This window comes from Nesoenas mayeri (genome assembly GCF_963082525.1).
Source record: "Nesoenas mayeri genome assembly, chromosome: 32".
Classification (NCBI taxonomy): Eukaryota; Metazoa; Chordata; class Aves; order Columbiformes; family Columbidae; genus Nesoenas; species Nesoenas mayeri.
The window spans coordinates 95549-112180 of record NC_137570.1 but is presented as its reverse complement, the minus strand read 5'-3'; the positions used below and the strand labels follow the sequence as shown (position 1 = coordinate 112180).

The 16632-nt window shown below is 61.2% G+C and overlaps 3 protein-coding genes across 3 annotated transcripts in view; all 3 read right to left on the bottom strand.

Moving 5' to 3' along the window:
- LOC308051153 (helicase SRCAP-like) overlaps positions 1-7321 on the bottom strand; it is a gene marked incomplete at both ends in the record, with an annotated part of 61643 nt that extends 54322 nt beyond the window's left edge. The window contains 3 exons of the mRNA XM_080361484.1: positions 737-805; positions 6379-6598; positions 7256-7321. Coding sequence (XP_080217610.1) covers positions 737-805; positions 6379-6598; positions 7256-7321 — 355 coding nt within the window. The remainder of the gene's footprint in view (positions 1-736; positions 806-6378; positions 6599-7255) is intronic.
- Positions 7322-8044: 723 nt separating this feature from the next.
- Positions 8045-11765, bottom strand: LOC308051152 (serine/threonine-protein phosphatase 4 catalytic subunit B; the record flags this gene model as incomplete). Its single annotated transcript, XM_080361483.1, has 2 exons — positions 8045-9959; positions 11563-11765. 2 exons carry the CDS (start codon positions 11763-11765, stop codon positions 9830-9832), a joined length of 333 nt encoding a protein of 110 aa, XP_080217609.1. The 3' UTR covers positions 8045-9829.
- Positions 11766-15635: 3870 nt separating this feature from the next.
- Positions 15636-16632, bottom strand: part of TLCD3B (TLC domain containing 3B) — a gene marked incomplete at its 3' end in the record, with an annotated part of 20069 nt that continues 19072 nt past the window's right edge. Inside the window, exon 6 of the mRNA XM_080361482.1 lies at positions 15636-15690. Coding sequence (XP_080217608.1) covers positions 15636-15690 — 55 coding nt within the window. The remainder of the gene's footprint in view (positions 15691-16632) is intronic.

The window sequence follows — 16632 nt, the reverse complement described above, 5'->3', positions numbered from 1 at the left end:
ACCCCCCCACCCATGGGTGCTGACCCCCCACCCACGAGTCCTGACCCATAATGGGTGCTCCCCACCCATGGGTGCTGCCCCCCACCTATGGGTGCTCCCCATGCATGAGTCCTGACCCCCCACCCCAATGGGTGCTCCCCACCCATGGGTCCTGAACCCTCACCCATGGATGCTGCCCCCCCCCACCCATGGGTGCTGACCCCCCACCTATGGGTGCTCCCCATGCACAAGTCCTGACCCCTGACCCATGGGTGCCCCCCCATCCATGGGTGCTCCTCCACTCATGGGTCCTGAGCACCCCCACCCATGGGTGCTGACCCCCCACCCATGGGTGCTCCTCCACCCATGGGTCTTGACCCACCCATGGGTGCTGACCCCACCACCCATGTGTGCTACCTACGCATGGGTGCTGACCCCCCACCCATGGGTCCTGACCCCCACCCATGGGTGCTGACCCCTCACCCATGGGTCCTGACCCCCCCACCCATGGGTGCTGACCCCCCAACCATGGGTGCTCCCCCACCCATGGGTGCTGACCCCCACCCATGGGTCCTGACCCCCCAATGGGTGCTCCCCACGCATGGGTGCTGCCCCCCCATTTATGGGTGCTCCCCATGCATGAGTCCTGACCCCCCACCCATGGGTCCTGAGCCCCCCCACCCATGCTGCTCCCCACTCATGGGTCCTGACCCCCCACCCATGGGTCCTGACCCCCCACCCATGGGTGCCCCCCCACCTGAGTGCGCGGGGGCCTCCTCCTCCTCCTCACAATCCACTTCCACGGTGTCGGTGGGCAGGGACACACCTGGGGGGGGGGACATGACACCCATGGGTGCTGAGCTCCCCACCCTGACCTTTGACCCTTTGACCCCCACTCGGGGGTCCCCAGCCCCACAGCAACAGCACCAAAGGGTCACGGGGGGGTCACCCATTGGACCCATGGACCAAACGGTCCCCAAACGGTCCCCATGTTCCGAACTGTCCCCAAACGGTCCCCAAACTGTCCCCGTGTCCCAAACTGTCCCCAAACGGTCCCCAAACGGTCCCCAAACGGTCCCCATGTCTCAAACTGTCCCCAAACTGTCCCCATGTCCCAAACTGTCTGCATGTCCCAAATTGTCCCCAAACTGTCCCCAAACTGTCCCCATGTCCCAAATTGTCCCCAAACTGTCCCCACGTCCCAAACTGTCCCCAAACTGTCCCCATGTCCCAAACTGTCCCCATGTCCCACACTGTCCCCAAACTGTCCCCATGTCCCACATTGTCCCCATATCCCAAACTGTCCCCATGTCCCAAACTGTCCCCAAACTGTCCCCAAATTGTCCCCATGTCCCACACTGTCCCAAAACCGTCCCAAACTGTCCCCATGTCCCAAACTGTCCCCAAACTGTCCCAAACTGTCCCCATGTCCCAAACTGTCACCAAACTGTCCTCATGTCCCAAACTGTCCCCAAACTGTCCCCATGTCCCACACTGTCCCCATGTCCCAAACTGTCCCCAAACTGTCCCCATGTCCCAAACTGTCCCCAAATTGTCCCCATGTCCCAAACTGTCCCCATGTCCCACACTGTCCCCAAACGGTCCCCATGTCCCAAACTGTCCCCATGTCCCAAACTGTCCCCAAACTGTCCCCATGTCCCACACTGTCCCCATGTCCCAAACGGTCCCCAAACGGTCCCCATGGCCCAAACTGTCCCCAAACGGTCCCCATGTCCCAAACGGTCCCCAAACTGTCCTCATGTCCCAAACTGTCCCCAAACTGTCCCCATGTCCCAAACTGTCCCCACACGGTCCCCAAATGGTCCCCATGTCCCAACCTGTCCCCAAACGGTCCCCAAACTGTCCCCAAACTGTCCCCATGTCTCACCCTACAGTGTCCCCACACTGTCCCTTCACCCTGAACTGTCCCCTCCTGTCCCCTCACCCCACACTGTCCCCAAACTGTCCCCTCAATCCCCACACTCCCCCCTGTCCCTTCACCCCATAGCAAGTGCCCTCACCCCAATCTGTCCCCTCACCCCACATTGTCCCCTCCTGTCCCCTCACCCCACACCAGATACATCCCAAACTGTCCCCTCACCCCAATCTGTCCCCTCACCCCAAATTGTCCCCTCACCCCACACTGTCCCCTCACCATCCCCACACTGTCCCCACACTGTCCCCTCACCCCAAACTGTTCTCCCTCTGTCCCCTCCCTGTCCCCCCACCATCCCCACACTGTCCCCTCACCCCAAACTGTCCCCTCACCCCACACTGTCCCTCACCCCCCAGGTCCCCTCTTGTCCCCTCACCCAAACTGTCCCCCCACCCCACACTGTCCACTCTCTGTCCCCTCAGCCCAATCTGTCCCCTCACCCCCCAATGTCCCCCAGTGTCCCCTCACCCCAAACTGTCCCCACTCTGTCCCCTCACCCCACACCCCTCACTGTCCCCAAACTGTCCCCTCAGTCCCCACACTCCCCCCTGTCCCATCACCCCACACTGTCCCTCACCCCACACTGTCCCCTCACCCCACACTGTCCCCTCACCCCACACTGTCCCCTCCTCTCCCCTCACCCCACACCAGATACAACAACCCCCAGTCCCCCCACCCCTCAATGTCCCCTCACCCCACACTGTCCCCTCACCCCCCAGTGTCCCCAATCTGTCCCTTCACCCCACACCAGATACACCCCCCACCGTCCCTTCACCCCACACTGTCCCCTCTCTATCCCCTCACCCCACAATGTCCCCAAATTGTCCCCTCACCCCACACTGTCCCCTCACCCCAAACTGCCTCTTCACCCCACACTGTCCCCAAACTGTCCCCTCATCCCAAACTGCCTCTTCACCCCAAACTGTCCCCCCCCTGTCCCCTCACCCCACACTGTCCCCTCACCCCAAAACATCCTCTCTGTCCCCTCACCCCAAACTGTCCCCAAACTGGCTCTTCACCCCACACTGTCCCCACACCCCTCACTGTCCCCAAACTGTCCCCTCAGTCCCCTCACTCTCCCCTGTCCCCTCACCCCACACCAGATACACTCACCCCCAGTCCCCTCACTCCTGTGTCCCCAAATTGTCCCCTCACCCCACACTGTCCCCTCCTGTCCCCTCACCCCAAACTGTTCTCCCTCTGTCCCCTCCCTGTCCCCCCACCACCCCACACTGTCCCCTCACCCCACACTGTCCCCAAAGTCCAAAGTGGCTCTTCACCCCACGCTGTCCCCTCTCTATCCCCTCACCCCACACTGTCCCCAAATTGTCTCCTCACCCCACACCAAGTCCCCTCACCCCAAAGTTGCTCTTCACTCCACACTGTCCCCTCACCCAAACTGTCCCCTCATCCACCACGTTGTCCCCAAACTGTCCCCTCACCCCAATTTGTCCCCTCACTGTCCCCACTGTCCCCTCACCCCACAGCAGATACACTCAGCCCCAGTCCCCTCACCCCACACTGTCCCCAAACTCTCCCCTCACCCCACACTGTCCCCTCTCTATCCCCCCACCCCACACTGTCCCTAAATTGTCCCCTCACCCCACACTGTCCCCTCCTGTCCCTCCCCCCCAAACCGTCCCCTCATCCCAAACTGGCCTCTCTCTGTCCCCACACCCAAACTGGCCCCCAGTGTCCCCCCACCCCACACCAGATACACCCCCCACTGTCCCCTCACCCCAAATTGTCCCTTCAGCCCACACCGGATACACTCACCCCTCACTGTCCCCTCACCCCAAAATATCCTCTGTCCCCTCACCCCAAACTGTCCCCAAAGTGGCTCTTCACCCCACACTGTCCCCAAACTGTCCCCCCACCCCACATCAAGGCCCCTCACCCCAAACTGGCTCTTTACCCCACACTGTCCCCTCACCCCAATCTGTCCCCCCACCCCTCACTGTCCCCAAAGTGTCCCCTCAGTCCCCACTGTCCCCTCACCCCAAACTGGTTCTTCACCCCACACTGTCCCCTCACCCCACACTGTCCCCCCACCCCACAGCAGATACACTCACCCCCAGTCCCCTCACCCCACACTGTCCCCCTTCACCCCACACTGTCCCCTCCTGTCCCCACACCCCAAACTGTCCCTCACCCCCCCAGGTCCCCTCTTGTCCCCTCATCCCCCACTGTCCCCTCACCCCACACCAAGTCCCCTCACCCCAAACTGCCTCTTCACCCCACACTGTCCCCTCCCCCCACACCAAATACACTCACCCCCAGTCCCCTCACCCCACACTGTCCGCCCCCCCCACTGTCCCCAAATTGTCCCCTCACCCCACACTGTCCCCAATCTGTCCCTTCACCCCACACCAGATACACCCCCCACTGTCCCTTCACCCCACACTGTCCCCTCACCCCACACTGTCCCCTAACCCCCACTGTCCCCTCACCCCCCCAGGTCCCCTCTTGTCCCCTCACCCCACACTGTCCCCTCACCCCACACTGTCCCCAAACTGTCCCCTCACCCACACTGTCCTCTCTCTGTCCCCTCAGCCCAATCTGTCCCCTCACCCCCCAGTGTCCCCCAGTGTCCCCTCAGCCCAATCTGTCCCCTCCCCCCACAGCACATACGCCCCCCACACTGTCCCCTCAGTGTCCCCAAATTGTCTCCTCACCCCTCAGTGTCCCCACACCCCACACTGTCCCCTCTCCGACCCCACACTGTCCCCTCACCCCACATTGTCCCCTCCCTGTCCCTTCACCCCAAACTGTCCCCTCCTGTCCCCACACCCCCACTGTCCCTCACCCCCCCAGGTCCCCTCTTGTCCCCTCACCCCACACTGTCCCCTCCCCCCACAGCAGATACACTCACCCCCAGTTCCCTCACCCCACACTGTCCCCAAACTGTCTCTTCACCCCAAACTGTCCCCTCACCCCAAAATCTCCTCCCTGTCCCCTCACCCCAAACTGTCCCCAAAGCCCAAAGTGGCTCTTCACCCCACACTGTCCCTCAGCCCCCACGTCCCCTCTTGTCCCCTCAACCAAACTGGCCCCCAGTGTCCCCTCACCCCAAACTGTCCCCTCACCCCACACTGTCCCCTCACCCCTCAGTGTCCCCAAATTCTCCCCTCACCCCACACTGTCCCCAAACTGTCCACTCAGTCCCCCCTGTCCCTTCACTCCACACCAAGTGCCCTCACCCAAACTGTCCCCTCATCCCCCAGTGTCCCCAATCTGTCCCTTCACCCCACACCAGATACACCCCCCCCACACACTGTCCCCTCACCCCTCACTGTCCCCTCCTGTCCCTTCCCCCCAAACTGTCCCCTCATCCCAATCTGTCCCCTCACCCCACACTGTCCCCTCCTGTCCCCACACACCCACTGTCCCTCACCCTCCCAGGTCCCCTCTTGTCCCCTCACCCCTCACTGTCCCCAAACTGACTCTTCACCCCACACCAAATCCCCTCACCCCACACTGTCCCCTCACCCCAAAATGTTCTCCCTCTGTCCCCTCACTGTCCCCCCACCATCCCCTCACCCTACAGTGTCCCCACACTGTCCCTTCACCCCAATCTGTCCCCTCACCCCACACTGTCCCCTCACCCCAAAACACCCTCTCTGTCCCCTCACCCCAAACTGTCCCCAAACTGGCTCTTCACCCCACACTGTCCCCACACCCCTCACTGTCCCCAAACTGTCCCCTCAGTCCCCTCACTCCCCCCTGTCCCATCACCCCACACTGTCCCTCACCCCCCTAGGTCCCCTCTTGTCCCCTCACCCCCCACTGTCCCCTCACCCCCCACTGTCCCCTCACCCCACACTGTCCCCTCACCCCAATCTGTCCCCTCACCCCACACCAAGTCCCCTCACCCCAAACTGCCTCTTCACCCCACACTGTCCCCTCCCCCCACACCAGATACAACAACCCCCAGTCCCCTCACCCCACACTGTCCCCAAACTGTCCCCTCAGCCCAATCTGTCCCTTCCCTGTCCCCACACCCCCCACTGTCCCCTCACCCCCCACTGTCCCCCCACCCCCCACAGTCCCTCACCCCCCCACGTCCCCTCTTGTCCCCTCACCCAAACTGTCCCCTCACCCCACACTGTCCCCTCATCCCCCTCCCCCCACACCAGACCCACCCCCACAACCAGTCCCTTCACCCCCCCTCTTCCCGCCTTTCCCCCCCCCTATATGAGTGACTGTGTGACCACCCACCGTTCCATTCTGTGTGTGTGTGTGTGTGTGTGTGTGTGACCGGGGGGGGGCGGCCCCTCCCGCTCCTCCCCCCTCAGCGCCGCCGCCGCCATCCCCCGCCGCAAAATGGCGGCCGCCCCCCCCTCCCCGCCCCCCCCCACGGCAACCCCGGGGCACGGTGCCCCCCCCTCATTCCCCCCTTTGCCCCCCCATCCCCCCCCCGCCCCCCGGTTCCCCCCCCCCCCCCCCCGGTTCTCGGTGCTCACGGGAAATGGAGTTCGCGCTGCCCGCTGGACGGCGGGAAAAATGGCGGCAGCGCCGCCGCGCGCGCTGCCGGCCGAGGGGGCGTGGCCGGGGAGGCGGAGATCTCGCGAGAGTTCGGCGCGCTGACGTTCTGCGCTCCCTCCCACCTCCCGGAGTTCTCGCGAGATTTCGGCTCTTCCCTCCCACCCCGGCTCCTCCTCCCGCCGCGGGGGAACGGGTTGTCTCGCGAGAGAGGGGAAGGGGGCGTGGCTTGATGGGGTGGGCGGGGCCGCGGTGGGAGCGGAACAGCACTGGCTCCGCCCCCCCGCCCCCACCGGGGGAAATCTCGCGAGAGTGGGAGGAGCGGGAAGGGAAAGGGGGCGTGGCCTGAAGAGGGTGGGCGGGAGCGAAACCGCGGTGGCTCCGCCCCCCCGCCCCCACCGGGGGAAATCTCGCGAGAGCGGGAGGAGCGGGAAGAGAAAGGGGGCGTGGCTTGATGTGGGTGGGCGGGGCCAGAGTGGCTCCGGCGCACCGCCCCCAACCCCCCCCCCCCCCCGCGGAGTAAATCTCGCGAGAGCGGGAGGAGCGGGAAGAGAAAGGGGGCGTGGCTTAAAGAGGGTGGGCGGGGCCGCAGCGGGAGCGGAACGGCGGTGGCTCCGCCCCCCCTTCCCCCCCCCCCCCCAGCGAGGGAAATCTCGCGAGAGCGGGAGGAGCGGGAAGGGAAAGGGGGCGTGGCCTGATGGGGGAGGGCCCAAACCCCCCCCCCCCGGAGGGAAATCTCGCGAGAGCGGGAGGAGCGGGACGGGAAAGGGGGCGTGGCTTGATGTGGGGTGGGCGGGGCCGCAGTGTCTCCGCTCCGCCCTCCGCCTCGGGGCGGGGGGGGGGGGGCGGTGACGTCACGCTCCGGCACGTGGCGGCGGGGCCGTTGGAGAGGGCGGCGGCCATGCTGGGTCGGCCCCGGGGCATCATGGGAAACTCCGTGCCTGGGGGGGGGGGGGGGGGGGGGGTGTCCTGGAGGAAAAGGGGCGGGGCCTCACGGGAGGGGCGGGGGAAAGGGGGCGGGGCTTGGGCAGGGTCGGGGCCGGGATGAAAGGGGCGAAGCGGGGGAGGGCGGGGCCTGACGGGGCCGGTGCCCGCGCGGAGGGGGCGGGGCCAGTGGAAAGGGGGGGGGCTGCGCGGAGCAGCAGTGCCTCCGGGGGGCGGAGCCTGCGCGGAGGGGGCGTGGCCAGCGGAAAGGGGCGGGGCAGCGCGGAGCGGCGGTGCCTGCGGGGGGCGGAGCCTGCGCGGAGGGGGCGGGGGCTGCAAGGGATTGGGCGGGGCCACTGGGGGGGTGGGGCCTGAGGGGGGCGGGGCAGCTACAGGGGACTGGGCGGGGCTTGCGTGGAGAGGCAGGTGGAAAGGGGCGGAGCCTGTGAGAAGGGGCGGGGACTGAGGGGGCGGAGCCTGTGCCGTGGAGGCGGGGGCTGCACAGGATTGGACGGGGCCACGTGGATAGGGGCGGAGTCTGCGGGGCGGGGGATGTGCAGAGGGGGCGGGGCCTCATGGAAAGAGGCGTGGCCTATGGCCCCTCCCCCCCCATTTCACGACACTTTGGAGCCACTTGGGATTTTTCTTCTTTTTTTATGTAAAAGGAGCTGAAACGGTTTCAAAAAAAAACAACAAAAAAAACCCCAAAACCCAACAAACTCCTCGTTTTTCAACCCAAAACACACGGGGGGGGGGGGGAGGGGGGACAAGAGGGGTCACCTGGGGGGTCCCCAAAGGTCACCTGGTTGTCCCCAAGTGTCATCCCCCCCAGCCCCCCCCCCCACCAAGGCTGCAATGGGGACCAGGGGGTCCCCAAGTTGGGGGGTGGTCACCCTTGGGGACCCTTGGGGACCCTATGGGTGACCCTTGGGTGACCCCATGGGTGACCTTAGTGACCCAAAGTGGCTCTTGGGGACCCCATGGGTGACACTGGTGACCCCATGGGTGACCTCGGTGACCCGGGGTGACCCCTGGTGACCCCATGGGTGACCTCAGTGACCTGGGGTGACCCCTGGTGACCTCATGGGTGACCCTTGGGGACCCCTTGGGTGACCTTAGTGACCCAGAGTGGCTCTTGGGGACCCCATGAGTGACCCTTGGGGACCCCTTGGGTGACCTTTGGGGACCTGGGGTGACCCTTGGGTGACCCCATGGGTGACCTTAGTGACCCAGAGTGGCTCTTGGGGACCCCATGGGTGACCCTTGGGGACCCCATGGGTGACCTTTGGGGACCTGGGGTGACCCTTGAGGACCCCATGGGTGACCTTAATGACCCAGAGTGGCTCTTGGGGACCCCATGGGTGACCCTTGGGGACCCCATGGGTGACCTTAGTGACCCAGAGTGGCTCTTGGGGACCCCATGGGTGACCTTAGTGACCCCATGGTGACCCTTGGGGACCCCTTGGGTGACCTTAGTGACCCAGAGCGGCTCTTGGGGACCCCATGGGTGACCTTGATGACCCCATGGGTGACCCTTGGGGACCTTGGTGACCCTTGGGGACACAAGTGACACCACAGGGACCACCAGACCCCATCACGTCCCCAAGTCCCCCCAAGACACCACCATCCATGGGCACCTTGGGGACACGTCCCACGGTCATGGCGGCTCTTGGGGACCCCGGGGTGACCTTAGTGACCCGGGGTGACCCATGGGGACCCATAGGAGACCTTGAAGACCCCATGGGTGACCTTGGTGACCGAGAGTGGCTTTTGGGGACCCCATGGGTGACCTTGGTGACCCAGAGTGGCTCTTGGGGACCCCATGGGTGACCCTGGTGACCCCATGGGTGACCTTGATGACTCCATGGGTGACCCTTGGGGACCCCTTGGGTGACCTTTGGGGACCCCTTGGGTGACCCTGGTGACCCAATGGGTGACCTTGATGACCCCATGGGTGGCCATTGGGGACCCCATGGGTGACCTTAGTTACCCAGAGTGGCTCTTGGGGACCCCATGGGTGACCTTAATGACCCCATGGGTGACCTTGGTGACCCAGAGTGGCTCTTGGGGACCCCATGGGTGACCTTTAAGGACCTGAGGTGACCCAGAGTGTCTCTTGGGGACCCCATGGGTGACCCTTGGGGACCTGGGGTGACCCTTGGGGATCCCATGGGTGACCCTGGTGACCCCATGGGTGACCTTGATGACCCCATGGGTGACCCTTAGGGACTCCATGGGTGACCCTTAGGGACCCGAGGGTGACCTTAGTGACCCCGGGTGACCCTGGTGACCTTGGGTGACCCTTGGGGACACAAGTGACACCACAGTGACCCAAGAGGGGCCACCAGATCTCATCATGTCCCCAAGCCCCTTCAAGACACCACCATCCATGGGCACCTTGGGGACACGTCCCACGGTCACGGCGGCTCTTGGGGACCCCGGGGCGGCCCTTGGGGACCCAGTGGGGACACGGGGTGACCTGCGGGGACGCCGGGTGGCCCGGGGGTGTCACAGGAAGTAGTCGGCCACGGGTTTCTTGGCGGGGATGCCGCGCGTCTCCTGCGGCGCCGCCTCGAAGATGATGAACTCCTTCTGCAGGTGCTCGTCCAGCTCCAAGATGGCCGCCACGTTCCCGCACCTGCCGCACGTGTCCCCATGTCCCCAAATGCCCCTTGGCCCCCTGTCCCCAATATCCCGTGTCCCCAATTCCCCCTTGTCCCCAATATCCTGTGTCCTCAATATCCCATGTCCCCAATTCCCCCTTGTCCCCAATACCCCATGTCCCCAATTCCCCCTTGTCCCCCTGTCCCCATGTCCCCAATATCCTGTGTCCTCAATTCCCCCTTGTCCCCCTGTCCCCAATGTCCCCCTTGTCCCCAATATCTCGTGTCCCCAATTCCCCTTTGTCCCCATGTCCCCAATATCCCATGTCCCCAATTCCCCCTTGTCCATGTGTCCCCTTGTCCCCAGTTCCCCCTTGTCCCCATGTCCCCAATATCCCATGTCCCCAATTCCCCCTTGTCCCCAATATCCCATGTCCCCAATTCCCCCTTGTCCCTCTGTCCCCAATTCCCCCTTGTCCATGTGTCCCCCTGTCCCCAGTTCGCCCTGTCCCCAATATCCTGTGTCCCCAATTCCCCCTTGTCCCCCTGTCCCCAATATCCTGTGTCCCCAATTCCCCCTTGTCCCCAATATCCCATGTCCCCAATATCTCGTGTCCCCAATTCCCCCTTGTCCCCAATATCCCATGTCCCCAATTCCCCCTTGTCCATGTGTCCCCCTGTCCCCAATTCCCCCTTGTCCCCGTGTCCCCAACAACCCCCTGTCCCCCCATGTCCCCCATGTCCCCAACATCCCCCTGTCCCCCCACATCCCCCGATGTCCCCAACACTCCCATGTCCCCTCATGTCCCCAACATCCCCCTGTCCCCCCATTTCCCCCATGTCCCCAACACCCCCCTGTCCCATCATGTCCCCCCAGTCCCCTCATGTCCCCAACACCCCCCTGTCCCCCATGTCGCCCATGTCCCCCCACATCCCCTATGTCCCCCCACGTCCCCCACACTCCCCTGTCCCCCCCTGTCCCCCATGTCCCCCATGTCCCATATCCCCCAATGTCCTCATGTCCCCAACATCCCTCTGTCCCCCCACATCCACCCATGTCCCCAACATCCCCCTGTCCCCCCATGTCCCCCCATGTCCCCCACACCCCCCTGTCCCCCTATGACCCCAAGTCCCCAACACCCCCCTGTCCCCCCACATCTCCCCATATCCCTCCATGTCCCCAACACCCCCCTGTCCCCTCATGTTCCCCCCTGTCCCCCATGTCCCCAACACCCCCATGTCCCCCCATGTCTCCTCACATCCTCCATGTCCCCCATGTCCTCCATGTCCCCCATACCCCCCTGTCCCCCCATGTCCCCCACACCCCCCTGTCCCCCCATGACCCCCATGTCCCCCCATGACCCCCATGACCCCCATGTCCTCCATGTCCCCCCACAGCCTCCACGTCCCCAACACCCCCATGTCCCCCATGTCCCCAACACCCCCCTATCCCCCCACATCCCCCATGTCCCCAACATCCCCCCGTCCCCTCATGTCCCCCATGTCCCCAACACTCTCATGTCCCCCCAGTCCCCCACACCCCCACATCCCCCTGTGTCCCCCCTGTCCCCCCATGTCCCCAACACCCCCCTATCCCCCCACATCCCCCCATGTCCCCCGTGTCCCCAACGTCCCCACCTGTAGCAGTAATTGGGGGCGGACCAGACGGTGAGGACGCTCTCCCCGAAGTGCCACTTGTAGCCCTCCATGACGAGCTGGTGCGCGCGGCAGATCATGGCCACGTCGTTGGCCGCGTTGAACTGCGCCACCACGTCGCTGCCGAACAGGTACCCGGCGCCGCGGGGGGAGACGCCCCAGCCCGTGGTGTCTGCGGGAGACATGGCGGAGGACGCGCCTCAGGGACAAAATGGCGGCGGAGTCGCCTCAGGGGGGAAATGGTGCCAGAATCACCTCAGGGACAAAATGGCGGCGGAATCACCTCAGGGGGAAATGGCGGGAAAGTCGCCTCAGGGAACAAAACGGTGGTGGAATCACCTCAGGGGGAAATGGAGGGAAAGTCGCCTCAGGGAACAAAATGGAGGGAAAGTCGCCTCAGGGAACAAAATGGTGGTGGAATCACCTCAGGGGGAAATGGCGGGAAAGTCGCCTCAGGGAACAAAACGGTGGTGGAATCACCTCAGGGGGAAATGGAGGGAAAGTCGCCTCAGGGAACAAAATGGAGGGAAAGTCGCCTCAGGGAACAAAATGGTGGTGGAATCACCTCAGGGGGAAATGGAGGGAAAGTCGCCTCAGGGAACAAAATGGTGGTGGAATCACCTCAGCGGGAAATGGTGCCAGAATCACCTCAGAAAGAAAATGGCGGGAAAGTCGACTGAGGGGGAAATGGAGGGAAAGTCGCCTCAGGGACAAAATGGCGGCAGAGTCGCCTCAGGGGGGAAATGGTGCCAGAATCATCTCAGGGGGAAAATGGCGGCGGAATCACCTCAGGGGGAAATGGCGGGAAAGTCGCCTCAGGGACAAAATGGTGGTGGAATCGCCTCAGGGGGAAATGGTGGAAAGTCGCCTCAGGGACAAAATGGTGGTGGAATCACTTCAGGGGGAAATGGAGGGAAAGTCGCCTCAGGGAACAAAATGGTGGTGGAATCACCTCAGGGGGAAATGGCGGGAAAGTCGCCTCAGGGAACAAAATGGTGGTGGAATCACCTCAGGGAACAAAATGGTGGTGGAATCGCCTCAGGGGGAAATGGAGGGAAAGTCAATTGAGGGGGGAAATGGTGGTGGAATCACCTCAGGGAACAAAATGGTGGTGGAATCGCCTCAGGGGGAAATGGCGGGAAAGTCGCCTCAGGGAACAAAATGGTGGTGGAATCACCTCAGGGGGAAATGGCGGGAAAGTCGCCTCAGGGAACAAAATGGTGGTGGAATCACCTCAGGGAACAAAATGGTGGTGGAATCGCCTCAGGGGGAAATGGAGGTAAAGTCAATTGAGGGGGGAAATGGTGGTGGAATCACCTCAGGGAACAAAATGGTGGTGGAATCGCCTCAGGGGAAATGGCGGGAAAGTCGCCTCAGGGAACAAAATGGTGGCGGAATCGCCTCAGGGGGAAATGGCGGAAAAGTCGCTTCAGGGAACAAAATGGCGGCGGAATCACCTCAGGGGGAAATGGCGGGAAAATTGACTGAGGGGGAAATGGAGGGAAAGTTGCCTCAGGGAACAAAATGGTGGTGGAATCACCTCAGGGGAAAATGGAGGGAAAGTCACCTCAGGGAACAAAATGGTGGTGGAATCACCTCAGGGGGAAAATGGCGGCGGAATCACCTCAGGGAACAAAATGGTGCTGGAATCGCCTCAGGGGGAAATGGAGGGAAAGTCGCCTCAGGGAACAAAATGGTGGTGGAATCACCTCAGGGGGAAATGGAGGGAAAGTCGCCTCAGGGACAAAATGGTGGTGGAATCACCACAGGGGGAAATGGCGGGAAAGTGGCCTCAGAGAACAAAATGGTGGTGGAATCACCTCAGGGAACAAAATGGCGGCGGAGTCGCCTCAGGGGGCAAATGGTGCCAGAATCACCTCATGGGGAAATGGTGGTGGAATCGCCTCAGGGGGAAATGGCGGAAAAGTCGCCTCAGGGAACAAAATGGTGGTGGAATCACCTCAGGGGGAAATGGAGGGAAAGTCGCCTCAGGGAACAAAAAGGTGGTGGAATCACCTCAGGGTGAAATGGAGGGAAAGTTGCCTCAGGGAACAAAATGGTGGTGGAATCGCCTCAGGGGGAAATGGGGGGAAAGTCGCCTCAGGGAACAAAATGGTGGTGGAATCACCTCAGGGGGAAATGGCGGGAAAGTCGCCTCAGGGACAAAATGGTGGTGGAATCACCTCAGGGGGAAATGGAGGGAAAGTCACCTCAAGGAACAAAATGGTGGTGGAATCACCTCAGGGGGAAATGGAGGGAAAGTCACCTCAAGGAACAAAATGGTGGTGGAATCACCTCAGGGGGAAATGGTGCCAGAATCACCTCAGAAACAAAATGGCGGGAAAGTCGACTGAGGGGGGAAATGGAGGGAAAGTCGCCTCAGGGAACAAAATGGAGGGAAAGTCGCCTCAGGGAACAAAATGGTGGTGGAATCGCCTCAGGAGGAAATGGAGGGAAAGTCGCCTCAGGGAACAAAATGGTGGTGGAATCGCCTCAGGGGGAAATGGAGGGAAAGTCGCCTCAGGGAACAAAATGGTGGTGGAATCACCTCAGGGGGAAATGGAGGGAAAGTCGCCTCACGGAACAAAATGGTGGTGGAATCAGCTCAGGGGGAAATGGAGGGAAAGTCGCCTCAGGGAACAAAATGGTGGTGGAATCGCCTCAGGGGGAAATGGTGCCAGAATCACCTCAGAAACAAAATGGCGGGAAAGTCGCCTCAGAGGGAAATGGAGGGAAAGTCGCCTCAGGGAACAAAATGGTGGTGGAATCGCCTCAGGGGGAAATGGTGACAGAATCACCTCAGAAACAAAATGGCGGGAAAGTCGACTGAGGGGGGAATGGAGGGAAAGTCGCCTCAGGGACAAAATGGCGACAGAGTCGCCTCAGGGGGAAATGGTGCCAGAATCATCTCAGGGGGAAAATGGCGGCGGAATCACCTCAGGGAATAAAATGGTGGTGGAATCACTTCAGGGGAAAATGGAGGGAAAGTCGCCTCAGGGAACAAAATGGTGGTGGAATCACCTCAGGGGGAAATGGAGGGAAAGTCGCCTCTCGGAACAAAATGGTGGTGGAATCACCTCAGGGGGATATGGTGACAGAATCACCTCAGAAACAAAATGGCGGGAAAGTCGACTGAGGGGGGAATGGAGGGAAAGTCGCCTCAAGGACAAAATGGCGGCAGAGTCGCCTCAGGGGGGAAATGGTGCCAGAATCACCTCAGGGGGAAATGGCGGGAAAATCGCCTCAGGGAACAAAATGGTGGTGGAATCACCTCAGGGGGAAATGGAGGGAAAGTCGCCTCAGGGAACAAAATGGTGGTGGAATCGCCTCAGGGAGAAATGGCGGGAAAGTCGCCCCAGGAAACAAAATGGTGGTGGAATCGCCTCAGGGGGAAATGGCGGGAAAGTCGCCTCAGGGAACAAAATGGTGGTGGAATCACCTCAGGGGGAAATGGCGGGAAAGTCGCCTCAGGGAACAAAATGGTGGTGGAATCACCTCAGGGGGAAATGGCGGGAAAGTCGCCTCAGGGAACAAAATGGTGGTGGAATCATCTCAGGGGGAAATGGAGGGAAAGTCGCCTCAGGGGGAAAATGGTGGTGGAATCGCCTCAGGGGGAAATGGAGGGAAAGTCGCCTCAGCTAACAAAATGGTGGTGGAATCGCCTCAGGGGGAAATGGCGGGAAAGTAACCTCAAGGAACAAAATGGTGGTGGAATCGCCTCAGGGGGCAAATGGTGCCAGAATCACCTCAGAAAGAAAATGGTGGGAAAGTCGCCTCAGGGGGAAATGGTGGGAAAGTTGCCTCAGGGAACAAAATGGTGGTGGAATCGCCTCAGGGGGCAAATGGTGCCAGAATCACCTCAGAAAGAAAATGGAGGGAAAGTCGCCTCAGGGGGAAATGGTGGGAAAGTTGCCTCAGGGAACAAAATGGTGGTGGAATCGCCTCAGGGGGAAATGGAGGGAAAGTCGCCTCAGGGAACAAAATGGTGGTGGAATCACCTCAGGGGGAAATGGAGGGAAAGTCGCCTCAGGGAACAAAATGGTGGTGGAATCGCCTCAGGGGGTAAATGGTGTCAGAATCACCTCAGAAAGAAAATGGCGGAAAAGTCGACTGAGGGGGGGAAATGGAGGGAAAGTCGCCTCAGGGAACAAAATGGAGGGAAAGTCACCTCAGGGGGAAATGGAGGGAAAGTTGCCTGAGGGAACAAAATGGTGGTGGAATCGCCTCAGGGACAAAATGGCGGGAAAGTCACCTCAGGGAACAAAATGGTGGTGGAATCACCTCAGGGGGAAATGGAGGGAAAGTCGCCTCAGGGAACAAAATGGTGGTGGAATCACCTCAGGGGGAAATGGAGGGAAAGTCGCCTCAGGGAACAAAATGGTAGTGGAATCGCCTCAGGGGGAAATGGAGGGAAAGTCGCCTCAGGGGGGGAAATGGCACCCAAATCACGTTTGATTTCATTATATAATAGAAAATAATGTATAAAATGTGACGAATGTGGGAGTTATTGATAAATAGAGTGAGCACTGAGCTGCTTCAAAATGGCGGAAGAATCACCTCAGGGGGAAATGGCGGGAAAGCAGGGGGGAAATGGCGCCAAAATCACCCCAGGGCTCAAAATGGCGCCAGAATTAGTCTGGATTTTATGATATAACGGTAGAAAATGGACAAAAATAGAGTGACGCCCAAACTGCCTCAAAATGCGGCGGAATCACCTCAGGGAACAAAATGGTGCCGGAATCGCCCCAGGCAACAAAATGGCGGAGAATCACCTTAGGGAACAAAATGGCGCCAGAATTGCCTCAGGGAACAAAATGGCGCCAGAATTAGTCTTGATTTTATGATAAAATAGAAAAAAATGGACAAAAAGTGATTAATGGGGAATTATTGATAAATAGACGCCCAAACTGCCTCAAATGGCGCGAAAGTCGCCTCAGGGAACAAAATGGCGGGAAAATCACCTCAGGGCTCAAAATGGCACCAGAATTAGTCTGGATTTTATGATATAATGGAAGAAAATGTACAAAAAGTGACTAATGTGGGAATTATTGT